This window comes from Eulemur rufifrons, chromosome 13, assembly GCF_041146395.1.
Source record: "Eulemur rufifrons isolate Redbay chromosome 13, OSU_ERuf_1, whole genome shotgun sequence".
NCBI lineage: Eukaryota > Metazoa > Chordata > Mammalia > Primates > Lemuridae > Eulemur > Eulemur rufifrons.
This window is the reverse complement of record NC_090995.1, coordinates 13553267-13581058: the sequence shown is the minus strand read 5'-3', so window position 1 is coordinate 13581058 and position 27792 is coordinate 13553267. Positions and strand designations below refer to the sequence as shown.

The 27792-nt window shown below is 39.3% G+C and overlaps 1 protein-coding gene across 5 annotated transcripts; it reads right to left on the bottom strand.

The window, feature by feature from the left end:
• Nucleotides 1–8320: 8320 nt before the first annotated feature.
• On the bottom strand, nt 8321–26446 carry HNRNPD (heterogeneous nuclear ribonucleoprotein D). Of its 5 annotated transcripts, XR_011235273.1 has the most exons (10): nt 25876–26444; nt 23985–24041; nt 14535–14703; nt 13754–13915; nt 12530–12661; nt 11990–12089; nt 11731–11877; nt 10526–10623; nt 10112–10218; nt 9270–9388 (listed from the first exon to the last, which is right to left on the bottom strand). XR_011235273.1 is itself a non-coding variant. In XM_069485428.1 (9 exons), exons 1-8 carry the CDS (start codon nt 26106–26108, stop codon nt 10556–10558), a joined length of 1068 nt encoding a protein of 355 aa, XP_069341529.1. In that variant the 5' UTR covers nt 26109–26444; the 3' UTR covers nt 8321–9388; nt 10526–10555. The 5 variants fall into 5 exon arrangements, 4 of the variants coding, with proteins under 4 accessions (XP_069341529.1, XP_069341530.1, XP_069341531.1 ...); XM_069485428.1 differs by lacking the exon at nt 10112–10218 and having other exon boundaries at nt 8321–9388; XM_069485429.1 differs by lacking the exons at nt 10112–10218; nt 23985–24041 and having other exon boundaries at nt 8321–9388; nt 25876–26446.
• Nucleotides 26447–27792: the final 1346 nt, after the last annotated feature.

The window sequence follows — 27792 nt, the reverse complement described above, 5'->3', positions numbered from 1 at the left end:
CACACGGGGACAGCAACACACGTGAAGCTTTGGTTTCCAACCCTCAGCACCAGAGTCACCTCGTGCTCCTGATGGTTCAGACGCCAGGGCTCCACCCCTGGAGACGCTGCACCTGGGAAGGGGCCTCACACCGTGTGTTTACACTCACAGTGAGGTTGAGAAAGTCCTAACCTCAAAGCACGTCCACACCTGAGAAAGCTGTAACATTACAGTTGGAAAAACAGGCTTGGCGTTTAATTTACCCAACGTCATGAATAAATGGCAGAGCTGGGCCTCAGACCCGTTCACCTGAAATAGATTCCACTGAATAAACCAGAAAGTTTGCAAAGCTGCTAAACAGAATGCCCCAAACATGTGAATAAATCCAGAAAGGATTATTCTGACTTGTTTTGAAAGTTCGTATTATCCCCATTATAGAACCAAGGACTTTCACAGAATTTTGTCAGAAAGTCATAGCAGATCCTAGACTACGAGGTTATTAAGTATGAAATGTCTAATTTCCTTAAGTACTAAGTTTAACAGTGGGTCTCTCTGACATTTCACTTTGACACTTATTTTTATTGTGAGGGTACATTCTCAGTCTTTCAAACATGTATCTTGGCTTGTGATTATCTTTCAAAATGTTTTTAGAGCAGTTTTTGTGAAACCGTGGATAAGTCAAAAATTCATGTTATATTCGAATGAGTTCTGTCGTGGAACCAATGCAGCTCAAAATACCCACGAAGTGTTTGGGAAGGATGTGGCTGATGAACTCACAGTACGTCCATGGTTTGAGAAGTTCCGTTCTGGTGAGTTTGATCTTGAAAATGAGCCACGTGGATGACCCGAGACCAAGGTGGGCAAAGATGAGCTCAAAGCTGTAGTGGAAGCGAATCCATCTCGGCTTACCCGTGAAGTAGCAGCAAGGTTTGGCGTCACTATTCCAACAGTATTGGAACGTGGGAAACAAACTGGCAAGGTAAAGACGCCGGATAGAAGGGTGCTGCGTGAATTAAACAAGCATCAGAGAAGAAACCGTGTCGAAGCTGGCCTCTCTTTGCTGTCTCAACATAAGAAATGTCCCAAACCATTTCTACACCATATTGTTCTGTGACGAAAAATAGATTCCTTTTGACAACCCAAGCATTTGGCACAATCGTTGGATAAGGATGAAGTCCCGAAACACAGTCCAAAACGGAATATTCGTCACAAAAAGCGAACGGTGTCTGTTTGGTGGTCCAGCGCTGGTATTATCCACGACGGCTTCGTGAAACCTGGTCAGTCCATTGCAGCGGACGTCTACTGGAACCAAAGGGATGAAATGATGAGGATGCTTGCGATTAAGCAGCCGACACTGGTCAATAGAGACAGGCCAGTCCTCTTGGAAGACAACGGCGGACAACATGTTGCACAAACCACCAGACCTGGCACCGACCGTATGCCACTCCTTCCGGGCTTTGGACCACTTCTTGCAAGGAAAACTATTCAATTCTCAACAAGCTGTGGACACCACCTGTGGTGATTTCACTGCCACTAGCTCTCCAGGGCTTCTTCGCTGCTGGCATAAACAAGCTATCATTAAAACGGCAAAACTGCTTAGTTTACACACATACTTTAATTGTGCTGCTTGTTTAAGATAGAATAAACTGCACTTTTGATCTGAAATCAGACATTTCATATTTAATGATCTAACAAAATCCATTATTCAATTCTGGCCTCTTTCAGAAGAAAAAGGCAAATCACAGGCTGGTTACAAAGAGGTCCTTTGTTAGGGAGACCCGAGCAGCACCACACCAGGACCCGACACAGTGGTGACCACTCTCCTAGCTGGCCAGCAGCGAGTGACCCACGTTCCTTTAGAAGTTCTCAAGAGACACAAAAGTAGGAAATGAAACAGTGAAATAGTAACTGTATTTATATTGGATAAGTACCTTAGTTAACGTTATTGCTATTAAACACCTCATTCAAGTTACCATTTTCCAAAAACCTTCTAACATAAAATGGTAAATGCCAACCAGCACTTTTAAGTTATCTCACTACATGTGACACCAAACCCAGAAGAGACCAAATACTAAACATCCCCATACAAAATCTTCCTACCCAATATCCTTCCCTCATGAACATTCTGGAGGAAACTGGAAGTTGCCCTTTCATTCTATCAAATTCAGTGACTCTTCAAACTTGTATCAATAATATGATGTGACTAACTGTGATAACCTAGCTTTCAAAAAGAATGCCATCATTTAAAATTCTCATGTCACGTTTAAACATTACAGTAGTGGCCTTACCTTTTCAACTAAGAAAATAAGACCTATGTTATTACAAGGTATTCATCCAAGAGGGAAAAGCTTACATTTACAGGGAAAAGAAAAAAAAAAAAAAAAAAAAGACAGTGCAAAACATGCATGAGTGCTGTAAGAGTTTAATTGTAAGACAAAAGCACTACTACATTGTAATTTAAACATAAGTGATCTTTCAGAAAAGAAAACTTAGTGCAAATTAAAACCCCATGAAAGCCCACTATCAATTTCGTATGAAGGCTCTAGAAGCAGGCTTCCAGAACTGGAAACACTTGGTTCCAACAGAATTTGCTCGGGGGAAATATGTCTTGAAAACGTTAAACGGTACAGAGAACATCATGTTAGTTTAAAATCAAGTCAACCAGGTACTAAAAAAAAGACATGCTGATAGGTCTTAATACATAAAACTAATTGATTAGTAGTAGCATGCTTTATATATCAATGATTGTAGAAGCAATTTACAACAAATTTCTGAGCATTTCAAAGTTTTGTTTATTGCCTATAATAATCAAAGAGCCATCTTCAAAAATTTTTTTTTTTAAAAAAGATTCCTCTTTTCATCAGCCTCAGAAATTGGTATTTCATAAAAATGTGATTAAGCTCTGTGTAATCCAAGGTCATCCATACCACACATAAAAAAAGAAATCCTATTACTCCTTTTACTCCTTTTCCCAAAGTATTTATTCAAAGAGCTTCCATGACGTGTCAAACGTCACATTTAGGTACTGGCATTCACAGACCTCTTAAGTTTCTTTCGATACTTTTGTTTCCTAAGAGAAATACAAAAAGCCAAGAAAGTCAACTTCCTTACAAATTCTAGAGTGCAAACAGAATTCAGCCTATCTTATGACAAAATAAAATGTATATGTAAGAATTAACCTTGAAGTAGATTCCTGCCAAAACCAAGTGACTTAAAGTGGGTTTCCCAAACTAGAAACCAGTCAACTCCATTACAGGGTAATGAATTAGTGCCTGTCTCTACTTTCTTTGAAGACGTTGGAATTCCTCCCGTAACAACTAAAATAACGAATACGGATCGCTGATAACAAGAACACCTTGCTCTGACTTAGGATCTAACGCCTGTAAAGCATTTCATCCCTTTTAAGTCGTACAGTAATTCTTTGAGGTCCTTTTCCTTGCCCTTGTAAGAACACCTGCCTGTCCCCCCAAATTCCCTGCCTTTACAGGGCTCACTGGGGAAAATTTACTACACTGAGCAATTAACTGACTGCTGTCTTCCTAAATTACATAGTCCCTGGATACCACAGTCTGTACCTAAGGCTCCGTACTACAGCCATTTACAGTGGGAGGTGCTGGAATTCACATCCTTCTTGGAATCTGAAAGGTTGCTGAGGTTAACAGGCCAATATATAACCCGCCCAATGCAAGGCAATAGCAAGTCAATTCCAATGGGAGATACTGATGACCAATTCATAACAATGCAACAGATGACTGAGATCAGTGACAAACCAAAGGAGGGCACAGGCAAGATACAGACAACATGGGGAGTGCGTTGGCTGTGGAAAATTTTCAAACAACGAAAACCAACTCATCATACTCCCAGTCGACGGCCACCCCTACCACCTCCTTGCCCCCACTTGGTACATGACTGTCGCTCGCTGCCATTTCGTACTGTCAGAATGCTAAAAATCAATTCTTCCAAGCTACACTTAGGGTGCATAGTTAAAATGCTGAGTGGTTTTGCCAAACATATACTTTTGTTTGTCTTTACACGGGAGGTAAAAGTAAAAAGAAAACAAACAGTTTTAACTTTCACCATCTTAAAGCGTTAGTGAGCTAGGATCTCTTGGGACGTGTGAAATACAGAATCTCAGGCAACACTCCCTAACAAATCTGACTTATTAGTATTAAGTGATTCTGATGCAGACAGTCTACAGGCCTCTGAAATGCCAACCACATTATAATCAACCCTTCTCCAGTACACCAGATTACAGGCAACCGATGGCAATTCACAAGCCAGGCAGATTCAACTTGTACAACTGGACATTTATCTTGCTAGAAGCAGTTTACCAGTAGAAATTTTCAGGCAAGACTCCTAAACTATGCTAAATAACAACAGTTGAAATACGGCAGTAATGAAAGGATGTACCCCCTTTTCAACCTTGCCAAAAGCAGTTAAAAAAGAAAAATCACTTTATAAATAGTTTAAGGTCATCCTCAAATGTTAGTGCACTGATAAACTGCACTCTTAAACTGCACCAAATAAATTTACTTTACTGAAACGCGTCACTGTTATTATGCATGGATCTGGATTCTGAAATTTCAGATGAAACTGATCCCAAATGAAATAAACTCATACAGTTGAGCATCAACACAAACACTGTGGCAGGTAACAGGTCCTGTCGTTCTGTTTTTCAAAATATACTCCTAAACATAGAATACTTTTAAAAGTGCAAGATAGTCTTAAAAACTATTAAAAAAAAAAACTTTCCAAGAAGAATAAAAGCACATTGACTAAATTAGTTTCTAAAGTATGGGACACGTGGGAGGCCGAGGTGGGCGGATCGTTTGAGCTCAGAAGTTCGAGACCAGCCTGAGCAAGAGCAAGACCCCATCTCTACTAAAAATAGAAAGAAATTATATGGACAGCTAAAAATATATATAGAAAAAAAATTAGCCGGGCATGGTGGTGCATGCCTGTAGTCCCAGCTACTCGGGAGGCTGAGACAGGAGGATCGCTTGAGCTCAGGAGTTTGAGGTTGCTGTGAGCTAGGCTAACGCCACGGCACTCACTCTAGCCTGGGCAACAGAGTGAGACTCTGTCTCAAAAAAAAAAAAATAAAAAAATAAAAATAAAGTATGGGACACAAAGGCCTGATAATTGGATCCTAACCTCAGTGAAACCACCTTTCAAACTCTCAGCACCAACTGGCACCCGGACAGGTGTGCCACACACGTTGTATTCTCACCTGTGCACAACACAGCAATTGCTATCCCAGTGTGCAAAGAGTTAACAGAGTCACACGACCTGCACTTATGGATAGGGAAGCGATAAAGACGAGGAAAGCCAGGAGCCCAGGAAGAGAAATTAACTCACCTGGTAGCAGACACCTAGGAACCCAAAAGGTATCCACATCTGATGAGGACAGCAGGCGGAGAAAACTCATTATGTGAGCGTAAGCGGAACTGGTAGTTCTAACAAGAGTCTACAAAACTGAGAACTACATCACACTGTCCATTAGTAAATAATAACTAGCAAACTACTTATTAATTTTACTTTGTTGGCCAAATTCTAGAAGGATACTGAGCTCCCTGTTAATATTTTAATTTACCTGTCCCTTTTTGTTCCCCTAAATCTTACGCCACCGACCCCCACACTCCAAAAGACTGCTCAAGATAAACCATCTTATTTACATCCAGTGCCTTCGGAAATCCTAAAAACCAAGTCATTTATAAAAAACTGTTGGGGGAGACATTAAAAAATCATACCAACTAAGAGACAACAGCAACAACATTTTAGAAGCTGCAGAGCTTTTGGACAGATGGTTACCTAAGCAGACTCCAAGAAAGCTGAATATTCTGCCAGCTTTCAACAGTGAGGACAGCTCAGATTGTACCACAGCATCCCCACAAAAGCTTATGCTCTGACAGCCAAGTACGTGTAGAAATCCAGGTAAAAAGGGGGCTACGGAGGATGGACCGGAGTGTCTGACAGTTAAGCTCCAGGTCCTCTGCGCTGCCGGACAAGTGACTCCCCCGCGTCCTGGCAAAGATCTGTTCTCTGACGCAGGTGACAGGACTGTCTTTGCACTGAACAGATACAGTGATGGAAACAGGTGAATTAAAGCAGTTTACGTGTTCAGCTCTCTCAGCCTCGTGTCCCCCTCCCCCAATGGGATCAGAACACACTGGCAGCCAGGACTTTTACTCTTCGGGCAGGAGAGAGGAAGAATTCTCAGGTGAGCCTGACCAGCTTGAAAACAACAAAACAGAGACACATCAAGACATTCCTCAGCAAAAAGACACAGCCAGATCGCCCCACAGGGAACCCCGCGGCTGACCAACTCCCCTCCCAATGCTCATAGTCACAACATCCAATCAGCTTTTAAAATGTTCCACTCCTAAAAGTGAGGCAAGGATTACGAAACATCCCGGGAAAACTTCGACTAGCAAGACCAGAAGCCAAAGCAACAGCAAGACAAAGCATCTTGGAAGTAACGCATGTTTAAACAAGTTTTCTTTAGTAACCTTGGAAAAGACAGAAAGATACTGTGTCCGTGTAATGTGTTCCTACTTATGACAGACGGATCTTTAGAATGTAAGAGATGACTGAGATTTGTACTCCAAGTTAAAAGATTAAATTGTAGAAATTGCTCAGAAGATAAACAGACTAAAATAGAAAATAGAAAAAAAATATACGTCCAGGGCTCATGCCAAAATAACAAGAATTCCAGAGAAAAAAAGACGAGTGGATGGGAAAACAATGAGTTCGGTACTATTTCCTGTGTCTGAAGGACAAGTTTACACAATGACAAGACCCTTCGAGTGCCCAGCACAAGGAGTGAAATAAACCCAAGATACAGTCATGAAATTTAAGAACACTAGTGACAGAGGAAAAACCCTAACTTCAGAATAAAAAAAGATTTCGTATGTGGTGTCCAGAGCCAAACTATCCAATTTCCTTACCAAACCGAGAATTCTCTATCCAGCCAAATTAATCCAGTACAGACAATGACCTTTTTTTTTAGACAGGAAGGTTTCAAAGCTATGGCTAAGACGTGCTGCACCAAAGGCGCGGGAGCCAGGAAACAAAGTATCTGAATTCAGGGTCAAAGGGAACCTCAGAATGATGAAGCCGCAGCTCAGCAGTTCCTCAACAATTCTTAAACAGCGTCCAGATTTAGCGTGGCTAATGAAATGCTTCCAGTGCAGAATAATACGGAAAACCAAGAAAACACGAGGCGGATCATTAGCAAATAGATTTGTATAAAAGGAAACACTTTCAATTCTGTAAAAGTTTGGGAATAAACTAGCGCCCGGTAGACGGAGGATGTAGGCCAAGAGATGTAATGCTTGAAATGGATCTGACAACAGCACTCGGAAAACGTGACTTAGATCTATGAAAACAAAACAACTTAAAAATCGGGTTAAGAGATGTTTTTCTGCAAAACCCTTCAGACGGCAGGGGGAAAAAAGTTGTTTTTCCTCAAGCTAGGAGTGGAGATGATCTCAAAAAATTACTGGGTCACAAATTGGAGTACAGCCTTAGTCTATCATTTTCAACTAATTAGATCTGAAAAAATAGGGGGCTTATAAACATTTTAACAAAGAATCAAAATTAATCCGGTAGCATTTCCTTAAGCCAGGCTAAGCCTGTTTGCAATCCAATCAGTTATTTTAACCCCCTTTTAAAGATTTTTATATAGGATAGTTACATAAAATAAGCACGGTGTTTCCATGATGCTAAGAATCATCCCAGCTTAACAACCCCAAACAAATCCTTTTCGCTGACTTGTATCAGGGGTCAGCAAACTTATTCTGTAAAGAGCAAGACAGTAAATATTTTAGGCTTTGTAGGTCTGTCGTAACTGCTCAACTCTGCCACGGTACCACAAAAACAGCCATACACAATGAACAAATGAGCATAGCTGTACTGCAGTATTATTTTTTACAAAAATAGGCTGCAGGCCCTCAATTTAGATCGCCACCATGAAAATTTAACTTAAATACTAATTTTTGCTAATTAAAACGTTTGCTTACTTGGAGAGCAAATTCTTGTCAGATATTAATTTAATTCCACGAAAGAAAAAAGGTGATCATTTTACTATATAGCTATTAGACCATTTCTCATTTACTATTTTTTTCTAATTAACTATTCTAAGTAGTCTGGTTTGAAGTAACTGACTAAACGGAGTCTTAAATTACCACGCAGGGCTGAACACATATTAAAACTTCACTTGAATAGTAACTAAAAGGATTTTCCATCTTAAGTTGATGGGTATCGATTCCCTGAATGCTAACAACAGAAACCAAGAACCTTCCAACTCAAAATCTATCAATTTGTACAAATTCACAGATAAAACAAATGATAGGAAAAACTATTTTGGACTTAATCCTAATGCTATCACTTAGACTCCCAGCTACACTTTCTTAGAGTAACTCAAAACTCCCAGGTACACCTTCAAATCCTAGTCTGGGGTATTTTAAGGCTCTAACCAAAAAAAAAAAAAAAACCCTAAAACTTTGAAGGGGAAGTAAAATCAAAACAAATAAGCACACACACGTAAGCACAGTATACATTTCTTTAATCCTCCCTCAATACTTGAATATCTATAAAGTATAAGTCCACCACAGCTCTAAAAATCTCTCTGAGCTTAGCTGCAATTCTATAATTAACAGATTTTTAAGTCCTCATTTTTTATTTAATGGAAGCATAAAACATTACGTACTTGTGCAAAAGAATTCTTGCACATTTATCCATATTTGTTCTAAAAAGCACAATACATATTAAGCAAAAACTGAGCATTTGGGGAAATATTCATATAAATCTTAATGGCTACATAAGGAAGTAGTATTAAAACAACGAACAAACAAATTGACTACATTAATTCACTTCCGATTTCGACAGGGAGGACACATTGTGGCAAAAATTAGATTTTGCTGAAAGGATTTAAAATTTCACTGCAATTTTAACCATGTCCTCAATTTTGACAAGGTTTTTACTATTTTCCAAATCTTTGCTTCTAATAGCTTGAATCCATGACAAACAATTTTTAATATTCCTCAATTTTTCCTATTCTGATGATAAAAGAGCCAATACATTTTTATACAAAAGGATTTATTAAAAAACCAGTAAGACACTACTACATCATGACACTGTCACACTGGGCTTTTAACACAAGACTTGCTCTACAATACTGGGAGGGAAGGGCATAAAACACAAATTGATTCTGAAGCATAGCAATTAAGAAATAAAACAATGAAAGCAAATTTCTTTTAATGAGAACTCAGAATTAAACTTCAGAGGGACCCAACGTCATACTTCCATTCGGGGACTTGATACAAAAAATTTAGTTTGAACTGCTATTAGCAGGTGGCAGGAGCCACCTTCAAATGAATCTTCAAATTGGAAAATACTGCTTCACCACCTGGAGACAGAAAGAAAGAAAAAGTCACTCTGGGTAGGCTACCACACTTACCAAAAATTTACATACAACTGAGTTATCCCTATGTTCCACTACATGTAAATACTGTGTAACATTAAACGTGTGATATGCTTTATAAAATTAAAGCTGAACAGTAGAGTCCATGAGCTGTAAACCCACATGTGCACCGCTCGTTTAAGATGCGATATGCTTTCGCAAGTGTTCTTTAACAAAGTAGTTACCCAAAGAACTCATTGAAAGGTCGGTCAATTTGGTAAACGGATATTTTGACCCAAGAGCATCTACTATTTAAACTTATTTTATTGGATCAGCATATCTCTTGTCCATCACAAGTTTTATACAACTAAAAGAAAAAGTTATCTATTATAAATAATTATATAGGAAGTTGTCACAACAGGAATTCAGCTCAAGAACTTCTTGCAATTACTGCTACAACGTCTATAAATGGGAAAAGCAAGCATTAAAATAGATTAATAAAATATAAAATTAAGACTGGAAAATCCAGAGACAAGCTGTATCCTTAGAAGAATAAATAGTTAAAATTATTCAGTAAGCTGACGTATTTAACCATTACTGGGCCTGTAAAAAATGCATTAAAATTACATTACAAATAGTTTTTAAAAAGCAAAGAAATAAGTGAAGGCAAAGCTTGAAGTATCCATTTTATTTTATAATGCTGATACAGGATGTTGGAAGAGACCATACCAAACGGCAGCATTCGAGAGCGTGAGCATCTCGTACCCTGTCCGCATTGAGCGGGCCTGTGAGAATCGTGAAGTCAGCGCGACACAGGGCCTGCAAGGAAGTTCCCGCTGGCGGGTACAAACAAGGTATAATGTCAGAGTTAGTAGGCAACACTTTTTTGCAGCTATTCCTTAATTTGTACCCATTAGCAGTACTTTACCTGTTAACTTTACTGACTTGTTAATAATAGGACAAAAAGTCAAAAAGCTTAAAAGCACCTGTGTTACATATCTTGAAAAGTCACTATGTTATATAATATGGTAAGCACTTCTGGGTGCTGTGAAACTCTAAAATAATATTAAGCATTGTTTTATATACAAAAAGATTATATAAATTACTATTTTAAATGACAAAATCTACTTTTTTAGAACATACCTGTCAGGGATAAGTTGCAAATGGAATAATTTAGTATGGTTTGTAGCTATTTTGATGACCACCTCGCCTGGATACTTTCCCATAACCACTCTGCTGGTCTAAAATAAAACAAGTGTTAGAACCAGATCTGTAGTGGTTACACAGTAATAACCAGAACAACACCTAATTTTAAATAATGTCAAAAAATTAAGGATATCTTAATTCCCAAGCGTGAAAATTGACCCCGAGCAATCGTTTGACAAGGAACTTACTGAGTGCCTACAAGGGCAGGCACGCAGAACACGTGGATTACTTGAGCTCTTGTATAAAATGGGAGATAATCCCCTGACCCTTACGGTTTAAAGGTTTCAAGTTTCAAAGCAGGGACAGTTGACCTTTTCACAACCACCAGGTAAAAACCATCTTAAAATTTGGAACAGGAGATTGTCAACCACAATCAATGCTTCATACCTCTGCCCTTCTAAGCAAAGGGCCCAATCTCACCCAATCCATCTTTGCTGACCTTCTTCTGACTTTAGTTAGCCTATTATTGTGCAGCAGGCCTAGTCACCTAAGAAAAGAATGTAACTCCAAGAACTGGTCTAACCAAGGAAGGAAAAGAAACGCCACTTAAAACAATGTAATCAATGCAACCTCTCTCTCCTCCAGCAAAACCCTTTCTCCGATAACTTAGAAGTTGCCACAGATTGAGGGGGGAGGGGTGACACACCTATCCCAGTTGCACAATGAAGTCAGGGCTTCCCATGTCTAAATTTCAAGTTTTTTGCTCTGTCAAGCTCAACATCTGTCGTAAATGAGTTGCTATGTCAATAATCCTAAAGTGAGGATACGATTTGTTTTAACTGGCAACATGTGATATTCAATTCTTATAAGACACATCATGCCAAGATTATTGGATGGTCCAAGAATTGACATTTAGAATACCTTGAGCTTTCAAGATCTGAACTAAGCTTAAAATTTTTAAATGCAAGAGAAACAAAAGCCCAGCGAACACATCCAGCGACACACATACACTCTGCCCTTATGGTGTGCATGTGATACAGGCTGGGAGCAACTAGCAACAAAATGGCTGCCGTTTCAAGTTTCCAGGAATTTGAAACCTGAAGACATTTGCACTTGGCCAAGCTACGCTAACCTTTCTACCTATCCAAATTTGTACAAAATAAATGTCAAATAGCAGTTAATATAAAAAGTATAGTACTTACTGCTATAATCACCATATCCATAGTAGTTGTTGTAACCAGTGTAGTCATATCCTCCATAACCACCGTAACCTTGGCTGTTATATCCATAGTTGCCATAGCCTTGATTCCAATAGTTACTATATCCCTGGTTCCAGTTTTGACTGGGGCCTGCAGCACATTAATAGGTTCACTAAAGTCAGAAGATCAGCAAAGATCTTTACTTCAGGATAATTTAAAAGCAGAAAAGCTTAAGATAGAGTAAACTTAGGCTCTCGCTTACCACCACCTCTTCCACGAGCTCTTCCTGCAAATCCTCCTCTAGATCCCCACTGCTGCTGCTGCTGATACTGTTCCTTTGACATGGCTACTTTTATTTCACACTAAAAGAGAAAAATTATGTTATTAAACTGACTCAAGTTTAGAATAACCAGAATAGCCAATAGTACTTAAATAATTGGCTAATTTGATACTCTCCTCAAAGTCAGTTTATCACTTAAATCAGTCATTAGTACTTAAGAATAATCACTTATGATATCCAAGTAGTATTGCTAGAGATGATTACTTCATTCTATTTGTCATGCTCTAAAAAAATTCTGGTAAAAGCCTAGACGAAAATTCACTTAAAAACAACAAATATATCCCTTTTGCTCCCCAATAAAAGCAAAAAAAGTGGATCAATGCCATTGATAAAGAAGCAGCCAACGAAATGTCTTTAAAGCAGAAGCATGCGAACTGATGCCTTTACAGAAAGCTAGAAAATTAAACTCCCTACAATAGCTATTAATAGTTTTCTCTGTAAGTAAATGTAGGCTTAACTTACTTTACTAAGACCAACATTGTGGTATTTCTTTTCCATTATCTTCTTCACTGGTTCTTCTTCCTTAAAGGTAATAAAGCAGAATCCACGCCTCTTATTGGTCTTGTTGTCCATGGGGAGCTCTATGGATTCCACCTGTTACCAACAAAACAAGTTTTAATATGGTAGGTGCTAATTTGCATTTTAGTAATATTAAAAGGACAAGTTGAGTAGGTAAAAAATGCAGGAATGTATCTGGCCCTGAAGCTCTAATCAGCTGTCTCTCCCTCTTTATTCGAACCCTTTAAAAGGGATTCTTCAAATGAGAACATCCATTCCCCATCTAAACCCTTCACAACTATTTGCAAAAGTGAGCTTCACCACGTACTGACATTTGCTACCTAACTAAAGGGTCACCAACTCAAATGCCCACAAAGAACAAGGAGAAAACAGTCGATTTTAAGAAAAACCAGAATTAAAATGTTGCATTTGGGACAAAATGAAGAGAGGGGTGGCGAGAACTACTGCAAACAGGAGAGTCCGTGCCCTGCTCAGCCTCAGGGACGCTGCCATGCAGGAAGGCAGCGGCAGTTCCAATGCTGCTTGTTCTTGCAAATATTTAAGAAAAGCTAGAAACTCAGATTTTTGTGGACAGTATTTCAATTCCTAAATACTAACAATAAAACATGTAGTCTGTTTTAATCAAGGAAAAAAAAAAAGTCTGCAGGCTACATCTTGGGGCCTAAGGTCACAAATTTCTCAACCTAGCTTTAAATCATTAATTCATAAAGGAAGCCTCTATATCTATTTCACTGATGAGCCTATAATCGGTCTCATTAAATTTGCACTTAAATGTGTTTAAATTGATAAGGTACTACACTCTATTCTTAATTCATTTCTTTCCTATTCTGAACAATTTTCTTTTTATTCTGGATTTCTTCCTCATAGCATTTGTATTTTTATTTCTTCTACTAACTTGGTAAGTTTCTTGAACTAAGAATGTCTGCCCACTCCATCTGGTGTCTCCTGTGCGTAGCAATACTTCACAGACCGTGGGCACTCGACAAATGCAACCACCTAACCTTGAAAGACCTGCTGATAAAGTATTTACAATATCCTCATTCCAAAACAGATCGTAAAATCTGCCCTAACAGTTTTGAAAAACTCAGTGACACTGGGTGCACTTCATGTGACAATCACATTCACACTAATTTTGACATAAACTGGGTCAAAACGTTTATAACATACCTCACCAAAACCACCAAAGTACTCCCTTATTTTCTCTTCAGGTGTATCTGGAGAAAGGCCACCAACAAAAATTTTTTTAACCGGCTCTTTTGTTTTCATTGCTTTGGCCCTTTTAGGATCAATCACTTTCCCATTCAATTTATGTTCTTTCTGATCCATGACCTAAGGAAATTGAAGTTTTCGTTTTAAGTATGTATATCTTAACTAAAGTTTAGACTATTAGCTTACTTAAAAAATAACTAGTTAAACATAGCTAATGCCAGGCCTATGCTGACTGGCTCAAGATTAAACTGTCAAGTCACGTGGTGACGTAACATCAACTAACACGCCAGTGTTTAAATCTAAAGATCGGCAAGGTGTGTGTGTCGGAAGGGGCAGGGGGGATAACCATCTCCTTTAACTGCCAGCAATACACACAAACATGGCTGCTACTTCCCTTTAGCCCAGGACCAAAATGATGACTTGGTCAAAAGTTGCTTGCCTCGCAAAAATTTCAAAATCTATATTTCTGTGAACTTATTACCACACATCCTTTTAATTAGGCATCTTTAAGTCTCAGTAATTTTTAAAGTTAATTTTAAAGTTTAGTAGAGCCTGGCACACAAATTATGCAGAAAACAATTCCTGAATCTGCCTCACTTTTAAAACGTATTGGCTAGAACTAGTATTCTCTTCCTTTCTATACTCGCAAAAGGGGAACCACAAATGGGCAAAGTCATTGTAGCACACTATCCGTGTTTTAGCATTTTATATTAACTGATCAGAACACATAACACACTACCTTATCTACACTCTCCGACTCTTTAAATAGCACAAAGCCAAAACCCCTTGATCGCCCTGTGATAGGATCTAACTTCAGAGTGCAGTCTACAACTTCACCAAATTTGGAAAAGTAGTCCTTCAGATCTTTCTTTGTAGTGTCCCAGCTAAGGCCTCCTATAAACATTTTCCTGTAAAGACAAAAAGCAATATTAAAATGCTAAAAAAAATATTTTAAACTTTACCTTAAATATCATCCATATCAATAACACACCTTTTCCAAACTGCACCAATTTACTGGGCAGTACATTAAAATGGCATTCTTCCTACATAACCACACATCAAGAACCTATTCCAGAAGGTTTTGCTTATCACTGCTGCTCCTGAATAATTACAATAGTGAGCCAGCAGCAAATTAAGTCTTCCAACTTGCTAAAAAGACAAATATGTACCCAAAGTAAAAATACTGTACATTTAGTTTTTCTTAAGTTACAAGTTAAACATTGTTAACAACAAAAAACAGAATCTTAGCTTCAAGTTTCTCTTCCAAATCTTCATTAAACTTGTCAAAAAGCTATGAAGTCCCCACTGATCACAGCAACCAGCATCATGTCTATGCTGAAGCTCCTTTTCTACTTTGAACAGTTTTCTCATTAACAAAATTACTTAACACATCAAATGGAAAATTTGGAAAATTCTGTGCCACAATTAAGTTGTGAATCAACTTTTTTGATGTGCTAAGACTCCTTAGTAAAGACAAAAGTAATCCGTAATGTAAACAATTTAGTGAAAATTATCCATTGAAGCACAACCCACTAATTAACTTTTTATTTACATTAGTAGAACAATTTATTTACAGTAGAACCTCAGTTAACCAGCAACAAAATACTGAAGGCTTTAAAATGCTAAAAGTGGCAGGTGGTAAGTAGAAAACCACCAAGACACTTTAAAACCAAATATATACACTCAAAATAAAAAAAAAATATTTTAAGATGAAGTCTCATTGACATTATTACAGCAAAATGCCAGAAAGCTCAGCTCTGGCAGCTGTGATCCCTTTCAAATCTGCTCCTGTTGCCCATCCCTTCCTCCCCCCACCAAAAGGGGCTACCCTGTACCTACCTCCTACTCTTTAAAGTGACAGGACTGTAGATTTTTATTTTAAGAGATAACTGTCAGAATTTGTTATGTGATGGCTAAATATCTCACCATGAGAATAAAATCAAGCTCCCTCAACATATTCTCATCTTTATAACTGAGGGTGGGTCTTGAGTAGGGATGGGGACGTGGTACTAATTTACAGCTCTGGAAAGAAATTAAAGGCCTTTCATTAGGAAACAGCCCCATCTTGTGGGCTTTTAGGATATTGCCACCAAGGCCCATTCTTGTATTACGAAGCCAATTAATTGTCCCTTTAAGATCTTACTTCTCCTAGAAGATGCCTGATTAACTGAGGTGCTACTGATCTTACTACAGTGTTTTACCAGACTTGTTTTACTTCTAATGACAAAGCTAACTTTTAGTGCAAAAGAAATCTTACTTTAGACATATACTGTATTTCCCCTTTCAGGTTAGATTTTCAGATTGTACAGTAGTCTAGAGCTGGGCCTTTCATATGCTTAATTTTCAGGACTTACTCATGAAGTAACACTCATAAAACCCTTTTGGTATTTTATAATCAAATGACCATAACAAACACGCCCATAATGTTTTGTGTAGGTATTTTAAATGTTTACTTATTGCCAATTCCATGGAAAAATTTTGGATTATTTTCTCGATAATATACATTTTCTTTCATTTGAATAATGTACCTTCTAAGATATAAGCCTTATTTACATAATTTGCTATAAACACCTTATTTAACCTAAAGGTCAAGAGTACTTCCTTCACAGATGAAAGTTCATTACCAACATTCATTCTTTCAAGGTAAAGAGGACACTATCTTTTTAATGAGAAAGAGAATTGACTATAAAACAATGACCTCTTGCTCAGATGTCCATGGCCAAGTTCTAGAACAGAAACAACTTCAATTAAGTTGAGATTTAACTATTGTTACCATTTCTATTATTACAGAAATTTACCATCAATAATTGAACAGTTTGAAATTATTTCAGCCTGAAAAGAACAGTTATAACAAAAGCCTTATTTTAAAAAGCTAAAGTTCAAAGGTAAGAAAATTCTGTCTGACCTATTCATCAGATATATAGAGACAGAACTAGTTTTGATTTTATTTAACCAAAGCAATGTTTATGTTGGGAAAGTGTCCTGAATTTAAAATTAAGAAACAAAACAATTACAAAGAAATAAAACACCAACAATGAGGCATGTTCCATTAGTATTCACAAGCCTCAAATGTTTTTCAGATAGGAAGTACATTTTCTTAATCACATAAGCATACTAATTAATCAACAGATCCAGGTAAGTGCTAAGAAACTCCCCACCTTGAGCATAGTCTTTATTATGGATGTTGTTGAATGTGTCTGCCTCATGGCTGTAAGGGCTCACTGAAGATGCTCCCCTTCCTAAACTACTTATCAAATCCCATTTATCCAGAATATTAAGTACTCTGGTCAACTGCATTTTTGCATATTTTGTACAGTGATTACTAGTTCTCAAAAAACTAGAACAAAATATGTAGTAACACCCTAGCTATCCAGCGCCTTCAGAGAAAGTAAGAAGCCATGTACACCACCTTCCTTACAGCACTGTGCACCTTCCCTAATCCTTCCCCAAGTGTTTAGCCTTCAACTATTCGGAATGATTTTTTTTCTAACACATCACACACTCTCTTCTGCCTTCTTAAACTTCAAATACAGTAACCACGATTTAATACTCTATAGGTCAGTAATCACGGATATATTATGCCCAGAGGGTCTTCTGAAATTAAAGAGCTATTTACTAACACACCAAGTATATCTCATTTCTTCACAAGTTCTACTTTTCATTTTTGCCAGATTAATCACCAGTTGTTCTAAAATGTCTCCTTTTCTCTTTTGTGGAGCAAATAGCCAGCTCTCAAACTTTCCAAATTTTATGACAGATAAAAGTAAATAGTTTAAGAACAGCCCAAGTGGCTCTTTGAGACAAATGTTAATTAATATTTTGGCAGCCCAAAAGCACTCTGGCTTTTTCTTCCGTTCTAATTAAGAAGGTTGCTGACCAACTGATAACCAGATAGGTGAATATGCTACAATGAACACGCTGTGCCAAATCCATTCCATCCTTGCTAAATGGAACATGTTAAATCCATTCCATCTTTATTCAGTAGGCACAGCAAGCTATAGCTGTGTAGTGCAGTGGGAGAAAGGTCTGTTTATCTTAATTATGAATAAATAGACACTTAGTTCAGCCTCCCTAGAATGTTGGCATGCTCTATCTCATTCAAATTGAGATGGCATAGTACCAATTTAAATTACCTATATTTTCTATGACTGTATCTTGCTTAAAGCACCAACACCTATTGTCTGTCCAGATTATCTGTTGCCTTGAATACAAAGACTGACTTTCCAGTTGCCGTCATCCTGCACAGATGCACACTTGCCAATGAAGTAGAGACAGAACTTCAGAAACACCCTAAGCAGCCACATTAAAACTACCAAGACTTATTCAAGCAGCAACAAGAACGACCCCTAATGCTGCAATGTAAGTTTAAAACTTGACCTTTAGTTATACGTGAATAAATGTCAATTAAAATGTAGTACCTCATCCATATTATTTTATTAGCAACATTAATTTCTTAATCCTAGCTATGAACTAAATATTCAGCACCCAAAAGGCTGACTACAGTATTCAACATAAAATACCTACTCAACGGTAGAAATCTCTGCTTTCACACTGATACTACACAGAATTATAAAATTAAATGACAAGCATAAAGTTATACAACTCAGTGCAGATGACTACCCAAATGCTATGCAGTGTCATTCAGGAATTTAGGCTGTTTTGTGGGATACTTTATCACCTTTCAACGCAACTAACTTTAGAGGCAATAAAGTCAAACTGCCTGGGTTTAAATCCCACACCTGCCACTTACTAACTGTATGACCCAAAGTAAAAAAAAAAAAAAAAAATTCCCAAGATTGTTTCCCCATCTGTAAAAAGAGCCCACCTCAGATATCTGCAGTGAGGATTAAATGAGTTAATACACTTAAAGGGCATAGAACAGTCTGACACATTTTAAGTGCCCAGTAAAAATAAGCTACTGTTTTGAAGTGGCAAAGCACAATCTAAACTTAATAAAGCAACATTTTCATTTACTCAATGGACTTTTTTTTTAAACTGCATAGGATTTATAAACTTTCCAGCAAAAAAGGGAAGATAAAAGGCCAGGATGAATTTTATATAAATGGATCCTAAGATTATTTTCAATGCTGCAGGCTTAAAATAACCTAGAAATTTCATCTACTCTACATATATGCCAGTAATTTTAGTACAGAATAATTTAAAATATAAAAGGCAATACATATGGAACAATGTCCATATGGTAGAAAATATTCTGATTTAATAATCCTTTTTTTTCCCCATTAATAAACTTATTTGGACTATTGAGGTCACTAGGTTTAACATTCTCAAATCTTTTTTGGTATTTTATTTAAAGATATTCCCCTTAGTAAAGCCTTTCTGTGAAACAGCTTATACAAGATAAAATGTTAAACACCATTACATTTCCTCTCAATTTTGGAATAATATTCTTTAAAAAAAAAAAAAAAGCACTCCATAACTTGAAACACTTCCTAACAACTCATGATCTTAATTAACATGTGGCTTCATAACAAGTTCTGACAGTTTTAAAAGATACAACAGAATGTCCACCTGATATACATTTCAGGTATGAAACATAACCAATCAATCACTGTCACCTTTTAGAGTAATGTAACTCAGCACAACATTAATCCTTAATTGGTCTGGCATTTTACCCATTGTTAATTATTCTTTTAAAATCATAAGATGACAAACTTTAATGAAGTCTCCCCAGCACATAAGATATAATCACTTTTCTTTAGAAATTATAGATTTATTTTAGTTTTATCACTAGTTACCTATGGGGGGGATTACTTTGCAACTAGATAATGTCACATGGTCAGGCAGTTATTTTAGAATTTGTTAGAAAACTACCCTTGGAGATATCCTGACAAACTTTTAAGAAGTTCAAAAAATAATCAGCCTTTTAAGATCTGATCTGGTATACATACATGAAAACTACTTTTTAACTATTTAAAAGTAAGACATTTAGGTTGGCCAATAAACAAATTCTCCCCCAAAATCCTTTATAGTCAATAAAAATATAAATTCCAGTGTTATTTTCCCATTATTAAAGAATAGGTATTCCTCCCCCAGCTTTCTATATATGTTAAGATGACATTTTCAAGGTAAGTGTGAAAAGAAATCCTATTTTTATTCACGACTAATGTACAATAGAGCAAACATTTTCAAAGCAAGATTAATCGCTCTATATTAAAATCTCATTACTGCATACTTTGGAATAAACCTAAATTGGCTACAGAAAAGATAACTCAGTTGAAAGTATGTGACATCTAATAAACTAACTATGGCAGTTTTAAAAAATAAACTTTAAATGCTTAACCCAACATTTCCCTTTTTTTCATTTCATTACAAGGAAGCATGACATCTTGTATTTTTACTTTTTAAACAAAACTCTCGATCAGCTTTATAAGGTAAACTCCCATTTACCTAGAGGTTAAGGAATGGTGTTTCCTTAACCTAGAGGTTAAGGTTCTGGTTAACTGAGATTACTACAAATTAACAATTTGTTTTCTACTATCAGAAAATAATTTACCTTTCTTAATTTTTAGAGTCTTTCAATGCTTTAAGATCACACTACTTTTCAAAAATGTAAGGGAAAATTTGCAGGAGATTCATTCCATGACATTGTCTGTTGGTTGCTTCTTGAGTGTATTTGCTCATAATTTCACCTATCTTGTTCATAAAACTAAAGGGAGGAATAGAGTTCCTAGCTCTGTGGCGGTCTCAAGTCTAGATAAGCAGGAGTTTACAGTGCAAGACCCGATACTTAAAATTATCAATCTTGATTATTGGCCAAACACTGCCGGTAAATAGTTTGGCAAGTCTTCCCTCCCCTCCCCCACTCTTAAATACCTAGCTCCAACATATAAGAGAATACTCCAGAAACTAAAACATGCTTACCTTTACTCCACAGGAGTAAATCACTGGCAGTATCAACTATTAGGGCACTGGATAAATACACACAAGCTATGAAAGCAGGCTATGTAGTCAATCTTCCTGTGGTGAGCACTGTTTCCAACACATAGTCAGCAAACCAAGTAACAAACATGTTGTATTACCTGAAACCACACTGTTGGAGGTGAAGCAACAGAAACAGATCCCACACTTACAGCATCCAGGTCAGAGCCCTAGCTACTAAAACGCTGAAGCAGAACTAAAGTCAAATCAAACTCGGACTAACAGAAGTTATGCTTCTTTCCATTTGTTAATGTGCACACACCTGAGGTGCACAGGTGTAAGTGGAATGGGAAAAAGTTATTATTCTATTCCTTTTTAAATGCTTTCAAGCATGGTGTGTATTATCACTTGAAGGCTAAAACTAATCATCCTTCTGGTTGGCCATACAGCACAAACTGAAACAGACTCACAATGTTCTTGTATTAGGGCAGCCTTACAGATGATAGAGTACACAGGCAAGAGCAAAAAAACACACTTGAGTTTATCGAAGGAGTAACACAGCTTGAGGGGGAAAAAAAACCCTCAGGTTTAAGACAAGTATGTCTATCTCAGAGAGCCCTGAAAAACTTAAATGACATGGTCCAATTCCAAACTTAGAAGGACAGATGACAATTTAAAATGAAATGAATACTCCTTCCTTAAATGTTCATCATCAAGATTTGGAGGCATCAATTTCTGCAATTTTAACCCTGGAAACATGTCAAAGGTTCCAAAGAATGCTAACAAATTATAAACTTTACTATTTAAATAAACCCAACTTTACTGTATCAAAGGCCAGTGATTTGGCATGAGACTGCTCTAGAAGTAATTATTTCACAAAGCAAATAATATTCAGATTGCTCCAAAACACTAGAGTATAGATTATAATTGCAAATATTTGAAACAAAAAAATGTGAGCCCATACTTAATTCCCATATAGGAAAAATCACACTTGAGTTTATATACTACCAGTCACTTGAGACCAGATCTACTGTCCTGTTACAGAAGTATTGCTGTACTTTGGCATATTAAGTGAATGGGACTATTTTGCTTCCTACTCAATCCAATGCAGGAAAGTCAATGTACCTACCTTGTAAAACTATCTGGAAGCTAACACAACATTCTAGTTTCCCGCCGATCTTTAAATTTTAAAAACACTGCACCCAGGTGGCTTGCTACATGGCCAGACGCTAATTTTAAAGTACCTACCCCCAAAGAACTGCAGCACTGCAGAGAACAGAATGAATTCACACCACAAAGCAAAATAGGAAATTCTAATGCAATTGCCTAGAAATAAAAACTAGGGATATTAATGTTGGAAAGAGTAAATCAAGATGAACTCAGGAAGGCATTTTACTATGGAAATAAATACTTATTCTAAAGCACCATGGTATACTGTAGCAACATTCAGAGGTACAACAGGGATGCCTTCCTAAAAATAGCTCTTCATTTCTTACATGCAAAAGGAAAAACTGTCTAAAACAAATTAATTATTAAAGTATTTTAGGACGAAATTATAATCACTTTATTCTCAAATAAGACCTGTAGAAGGAAATGCACCCAGAATTGTTTAAGAAATTAAATTTAGATGATTTTATATCTACTGACCAGTCTTATCCTCATTATTGAGACTATATTATAAAACTGTCACCCAAAATCCCTCAAAATGGGAGACAGAGAAAGGAACTGGAGTGGCAAGTGCAGACACCAAAAAGATTTAAAGGTTTTGACGTGTTTTGTTTTGTTTCCCCAAAAAGGAAAACAGTATCTGGAATAAGATGAAGCTGCATGACTGGGCAGTTAAAAAAAAAAAAAAGTCAAATATTAGACCTTAAAAATGAGAACTACATTATTTATAACTGTCACTTAAAATGAACCTCAGTAAAATCTTATTCTCAGTGAATGGCAATTGGTCATAATCTAAAATGTTCATTAACTGTGAACATTTATTTGTTCTTTCCTCATTAAGAGGTCACCCATAAAAGTCGTAAAATTATAGTTTTAGGTAGCAGGGCAAGGTTAATTACTTTAAGAGTCAAAACAATGACTTTTAAAAATAAAAGTTTATGTCATTTCTAATTACTGAAAACACTTACTTACATAAGAGTGAAAATATGTAACGGAGAAAGAGATACAGTTATAGTTTAATCTTAATGGGCCATCATCAGCTAGCAATGAAACTGAACTATCAGGGCCCACTAGTCCCCAAATGGAATAATGTTCATCTAAACACTTTTATTCTGTACGTCGAACTCTGACCCCAGTCAACCTTTTTTCCTTTTTGTTTTTCCTTTTGCCTGTTGTTTCCAATCTACTTTTCCTACAATCTAAAACTGGACAGATTTCAGAGGATGAGAATACAATAAGTAAATCTTTTGTAAAATGTAAATATTATCCCAAAAAGGCTCCTTAACAGGATCTTAACACAGAATGTAGTTTGTACAGATGTAAGGCAACTATCTGCAAATTACTGGCCCTCTCATCTCCAGTGTTGGTGGATATAAAGCCCTGAAAATTCAAATATGATCCTAAAATCAGAACGATTGACATTGAGGGGAAGGGAAAGGATGCATAAAAAGAATACTCAACCTACCAGCCTCCAAAGAGAAGTCATGCAATTTTGAATACATGTCAACCAACTGTAATTAATAGTCCAGCCAAATCACACTGAAAATAAAAAATCTGGTAAGAGCTGTAGTGGACAGCCACATTAGCCCACCTCTGAATGGTACATACCAATTCTTATTAAAGGTGTATTTACAAATATGGTTGGTGATAAAAAGAAACATTTTTGCATAATACACACAGTACTACTTAAAGAACTGTTTTACTTTTGACATTGCCAGAATATTTGAGTATAACATGCAAGACACTTTAAACACACAATATTTCATATCAAGCAGTCTTAATGTTTAGCATTAAACTTAAGAATTCCAACAAAAATATTTTTCATATTAACAAAAATACATGAAAATTACAGTATTTCTTCTTGCCCAGATATAAAAATATCATTACTAATGATATTTAGCTTAAATTGGCCAAACTGCAATTACATGCATTACCACAGACCAAATACCATGTAAAGGCATCAATTTTGCCCAAAGATTACACACGACGTCTAAAAAGGTTTTATACCCCAGGCACAAGACATCCTTCTGTACTGACGTCTAGAATTTCCTGGGGATCAGTGGGCAACTAGGCAATACACAGCCTCTGCATGTTATGACTACTGAAACCTTTATAATACAGAAATAAAATGTAAAAGTTTTACCATTCTTCCCGCTGTGCCGTCGCTGCTTCAGAGTGTCGTGGGGAGGAGTTTGAATGGCTAGGGAATTAACAACCGGTACAGCAACCAATCAAAATTCTAGTTTTAGTTTTTGACATTGTTAGGGTTAAAAACTTTAATTCATTTACACTTCAGTTCAACAGTAGATAACTACAAAGGCAGCTGCTTTGTGATTTGAAAACTCAGGGCTAATTGAAAGCCTGACCCAAACAGCAAGTTATACAATTAATCATTTTGGTGCCTCTGTCCAAAGAACAGAATTCAGAAAACAAAAACCAAAATGTTAAAGGCTTTAAGTTTCCAAATATTTAACATATTCCTTTCTCAAATGATGCTATACACGATTCAAGATTAGTTCTGTTTAATTCAGAAAAGTTCGTTTCCCCTCTCACCTCCACTCCCCCAAGCCAGTACAATCAGCAAAACTGCCTAACAAGAGTCTGCCTGGGCTGGGACTGTTAACTCCTATATTCCAAAGAGCTCTCCACCCTCCTTCCCCCACCAAATCCTGTGCTCTTTCCAGTAAAGAAAATCGTGTTTTCTAATACTGGGTTAGAGCGACACTTTGTTTTTACCTTCTGCCAACACCTTTCTCGTTATAGTGAGAAAAATTCACACACACACCCATTACAAAAACGAATGGAAGTGTCAACCTAAGATCATCAGTCAATAACGGGCGTTAAGAAAATCCAACCAAGAACCCCGATTTAGTCCCTCCTGCTAACTCCTGTTATGCTCCTGTTCTCAAAGGCTACATTTTAATGTATTCAGTGCAGCTTTAGGTAGTTTATGCAACTGTTACTCCAACTAGAGGAAGCAAGTTAGTACTCAAAAACCTGCAAGAAAAAAAAAAATTATCCCATAGCACATTACAGGATTTGTTCGTTTTAGGAAAAGAGGGCGGGTGGGCCTCCTTTAGTGGGTGAGAGGGCGGGAAGGAGAAATGAAAAGACCAAAAAAGGATCCTGGGCACGAGAAAATAAGGGGATGGAGCAAAAAAAAACGTAAGTCGTACATAAACGGTAAGAGCACAATCTGTAAACACTTGGGGAACCCAATAGCTCAGGGCGCGAAAAGGGTGCGCGGTTAGAATAACTCAGCGCGGTGGGGGAAGGGCCGCCAGCAGGCCCGAGGCAGGAGCAGCTCCAGTCAAGTGCAGGCCCCACCGACCAGGAACTTAGCGGGAGCCCGCGGAGCAAAACTAGCGCACCCACAGGAGACGCTGGCATTTCACCAGGCCCGACTGGGTCCGCAGGCCTACGCGAGCAAGCCACCGTGCATGCTGGAGAAAACGACCGAGTCCTAAAGCGAAACTTCTCCAAAATGCTAGAAAACACGCGGCCTGAAGCCGACGCGGGAGCAGAGGTGGCCGGCCTACGCGTTCCCCAAAACATGTGCTTATAAACAATCACATCATCTCGGGATGGTGGAGAAGCAACGAGCAAACCTTAATCATCTACACAGAAAGGCTTCCGTTAATGTTTGCATGTTATGCGCAAGACGTTAGAAAAACGCGAAGGAAGGGGACAGAGGGAAAAGAAAAACGGTACCCCCTCGACAGGCGGGAAAAAATCCTGGCGGCTAAGTCGGTGGGAGGAGACCCGCGGCGAGGGAGGAAAGGAGGGCGGGCCGGGGAGCAGCATGGTGACGGCTAAAGGTGGAAACGTGTGTGATGGGGGAGGGGGCGACAAGCAGGGAGGGGAAGGAGGAAATGTTCACGGCCCCGAGCAGCCCAACGGAGAGGGCAGACCGGTGCGAGGAGGCTGCACCGCGGCCCGGAGGGCGGGCGGAGAGCGGGAACGAGGCCCAATGGCGGGGCGTAAGGAGGAGGGGACTAGTCGGGCCTCACTATCCCGGGCCGCCCCTTACTCACCCTTCATCCTCCTCGTTCTTACTGGCGTCGATCTTCGCCCCTTCCGACTCGGCGCTGCCTCCTTCGGTGCCTCCGGTCGCTGTTCCGCCCCCGGTCCCGGCTCCGCTTCCCGCCGCCGCCGCTGCCCCCTGTGCCGCCGCCACCATGGCTCCCTCCTGCTCGCCCGCCGAGCCGCCTACCGCCGCCGTTGCCGCCGCCGCCGCCCCGTCCCCGCCGAACTGCTCCTCCGACATAGCGCTACTGCTCCGCCGCCGCCGCCGAGACGACACCCGCCGCTGCCGCGAACCGAAACTAGCAGCGAAGTAATCCCCGCCGCCGCCGCGCGCCCGCTCTACCTCGCGAAGCACACAAGACGGAGAAGGCGCGCGCGTGGCTGCAAAGGCTCCTGCGCCCCTGCCTGGCCTGCCCCCCTCGCCTCCCACTCTCGCGCGGCGCACACTCCCGCTCTCTCCCGCTGCACTGAAAAAGAATAAGAAGCAGCGGCGGCCGCTCTTGCCTCCTCCTCGCTTTAATGGCGCCGCCGCGGACCACCTAAAATGGCCGACGGAAGAACGGCGCGTCCCGGTCACGTGACGCGAGAGCGCGCCCTTTGCGCCTCGCCCGCCCCCTCTCCCGCTAGTTTTTTTTTTTTTTCCTCCCCCCCCCCACCTTCCTCCTCGGTCCCGCCCTCTGGCTCCCTTTTATACCTTCCTCTCACGCGCAGCGCCGCACGGCGTGGGGGGCCTTTAAGAGGAACCGGAAGTGTCGCGCGAGAAGACGGCCGCGCGGGGACCATCGAGAACAAGGAGCGCTGTTTCGAAGGCGTAGCTAGAGCGGCCCCTTCCTCTGCCCCCGCCCTTCGGAAGATTCCTGGAGTCCGCGCAGCCCTCCCCGCTCCGCACCCCCAGAAGCGGGCGGGTGGCGGCTGCGTCAGGCTGGGGTGTGGTGGCGCCTCCCCGGAGGCCGCGGTGCCCTGTGCGCCTGCGGCTTGCGGGGAGGAGGGGAGGCCCGCACCGCGGCCTCCTGGGTTTGGGAGCGCCGGGCTGAAGAACGAGGCCGCCCTGAAGTGGGAACCCCGGGCCCCGGCTCTGTCCCCCGCGCGCCTGGGGACGCCGGGCCCGCCGCGCGCGTGCACGGACTGCCGCAGCTCTCTGCCCGCCGTCGCCGCCCGGACCGGGTGACATTGAGGTTCCCCTCGAAGCCGCCCGTGCTGCGGGCTCTGCGCGGGCTGGCCAAGGCCGCCGATGATCAGGGCTCCTTTTCGTTTTAAGATTTGCTCTCCACGTAAGGTTTTTGCTTGCCTGCTTTTCTCCTGAAGTTTTTTTTTTTTTTTTTTTTTTTTTTGTCAAAAGCAGGAGGAAACTTGCATCTTTTAAGGAACGGATTGTTTTTGCTTTGGTGGTGCTATTCGAAGACACTGAAACCCAGCACGACTCTTTCAAATGGCTAAGCGTTGGGAAGTGTGTTAAATCAGCCAAGGGTTCGCTTAACGTTCTTTTAAGTCCTTGTACTGGATGGAATATATAAATGCCGTGAATCATCTTTACGAGCCTTCTGGGTTTGTTGTGTTGTGGGTTTTTTAAACAGTGTTAGGCACTTCCTTGAGTAGAACAGAAAAATTATTTAATATGCCTATCAGAAATTCCAAATGCCTTGACTGGAAACTACATAATTCGGGCTTTGGGATTTGCTGCTTCCTGCAATATTCCTGGAAGAAAATGAAGTTTCCAGGTACTGTTGGAGTCAACAGATAATTGTTTGCCTGTTTAGGATGTGGCACTGGGGAAACAAAGACTAGTTTGCAAAAAAACAGCGAAGAACTCTTAAGAGTTGTTTTCCACTATGTAAATTAACTTGTACTAATTGGACACTACCCAAAAATCTCAAAGCAAGACAAAATAACTGGTTTTTTATTAATCATGTTAGCTGAATTTACAT

What these genes read in the sequence shown, in the direction of transcription:
- HNRNPD (XM_069485428.1), bottom strand. Translation starts at nt 26,108, where the DNA reads ATGTCGGAGGAGCAGTTCGGCGGGGACGGGGCGGCGGCGGCGGCAACG. An exon ending in AAGAACGAGGAGGATGAAGG is followed by an intron (nt 24,042 to 25,875) that starts GTGAGTAAGGGG and finishes TTAATTCCCTAG; the next exon opens with CCATTCAAACTCCTCCCCAC. An exon ending in AGCTCGTGGAAGAGGTGGTG is followed by an intron (nt 11,878 to 11,989) that starts GTAAGCGAGAGC and finishes AATGTGCTGCAG; the next exon opens with GCCCCAGTCAAAACTGGAAC.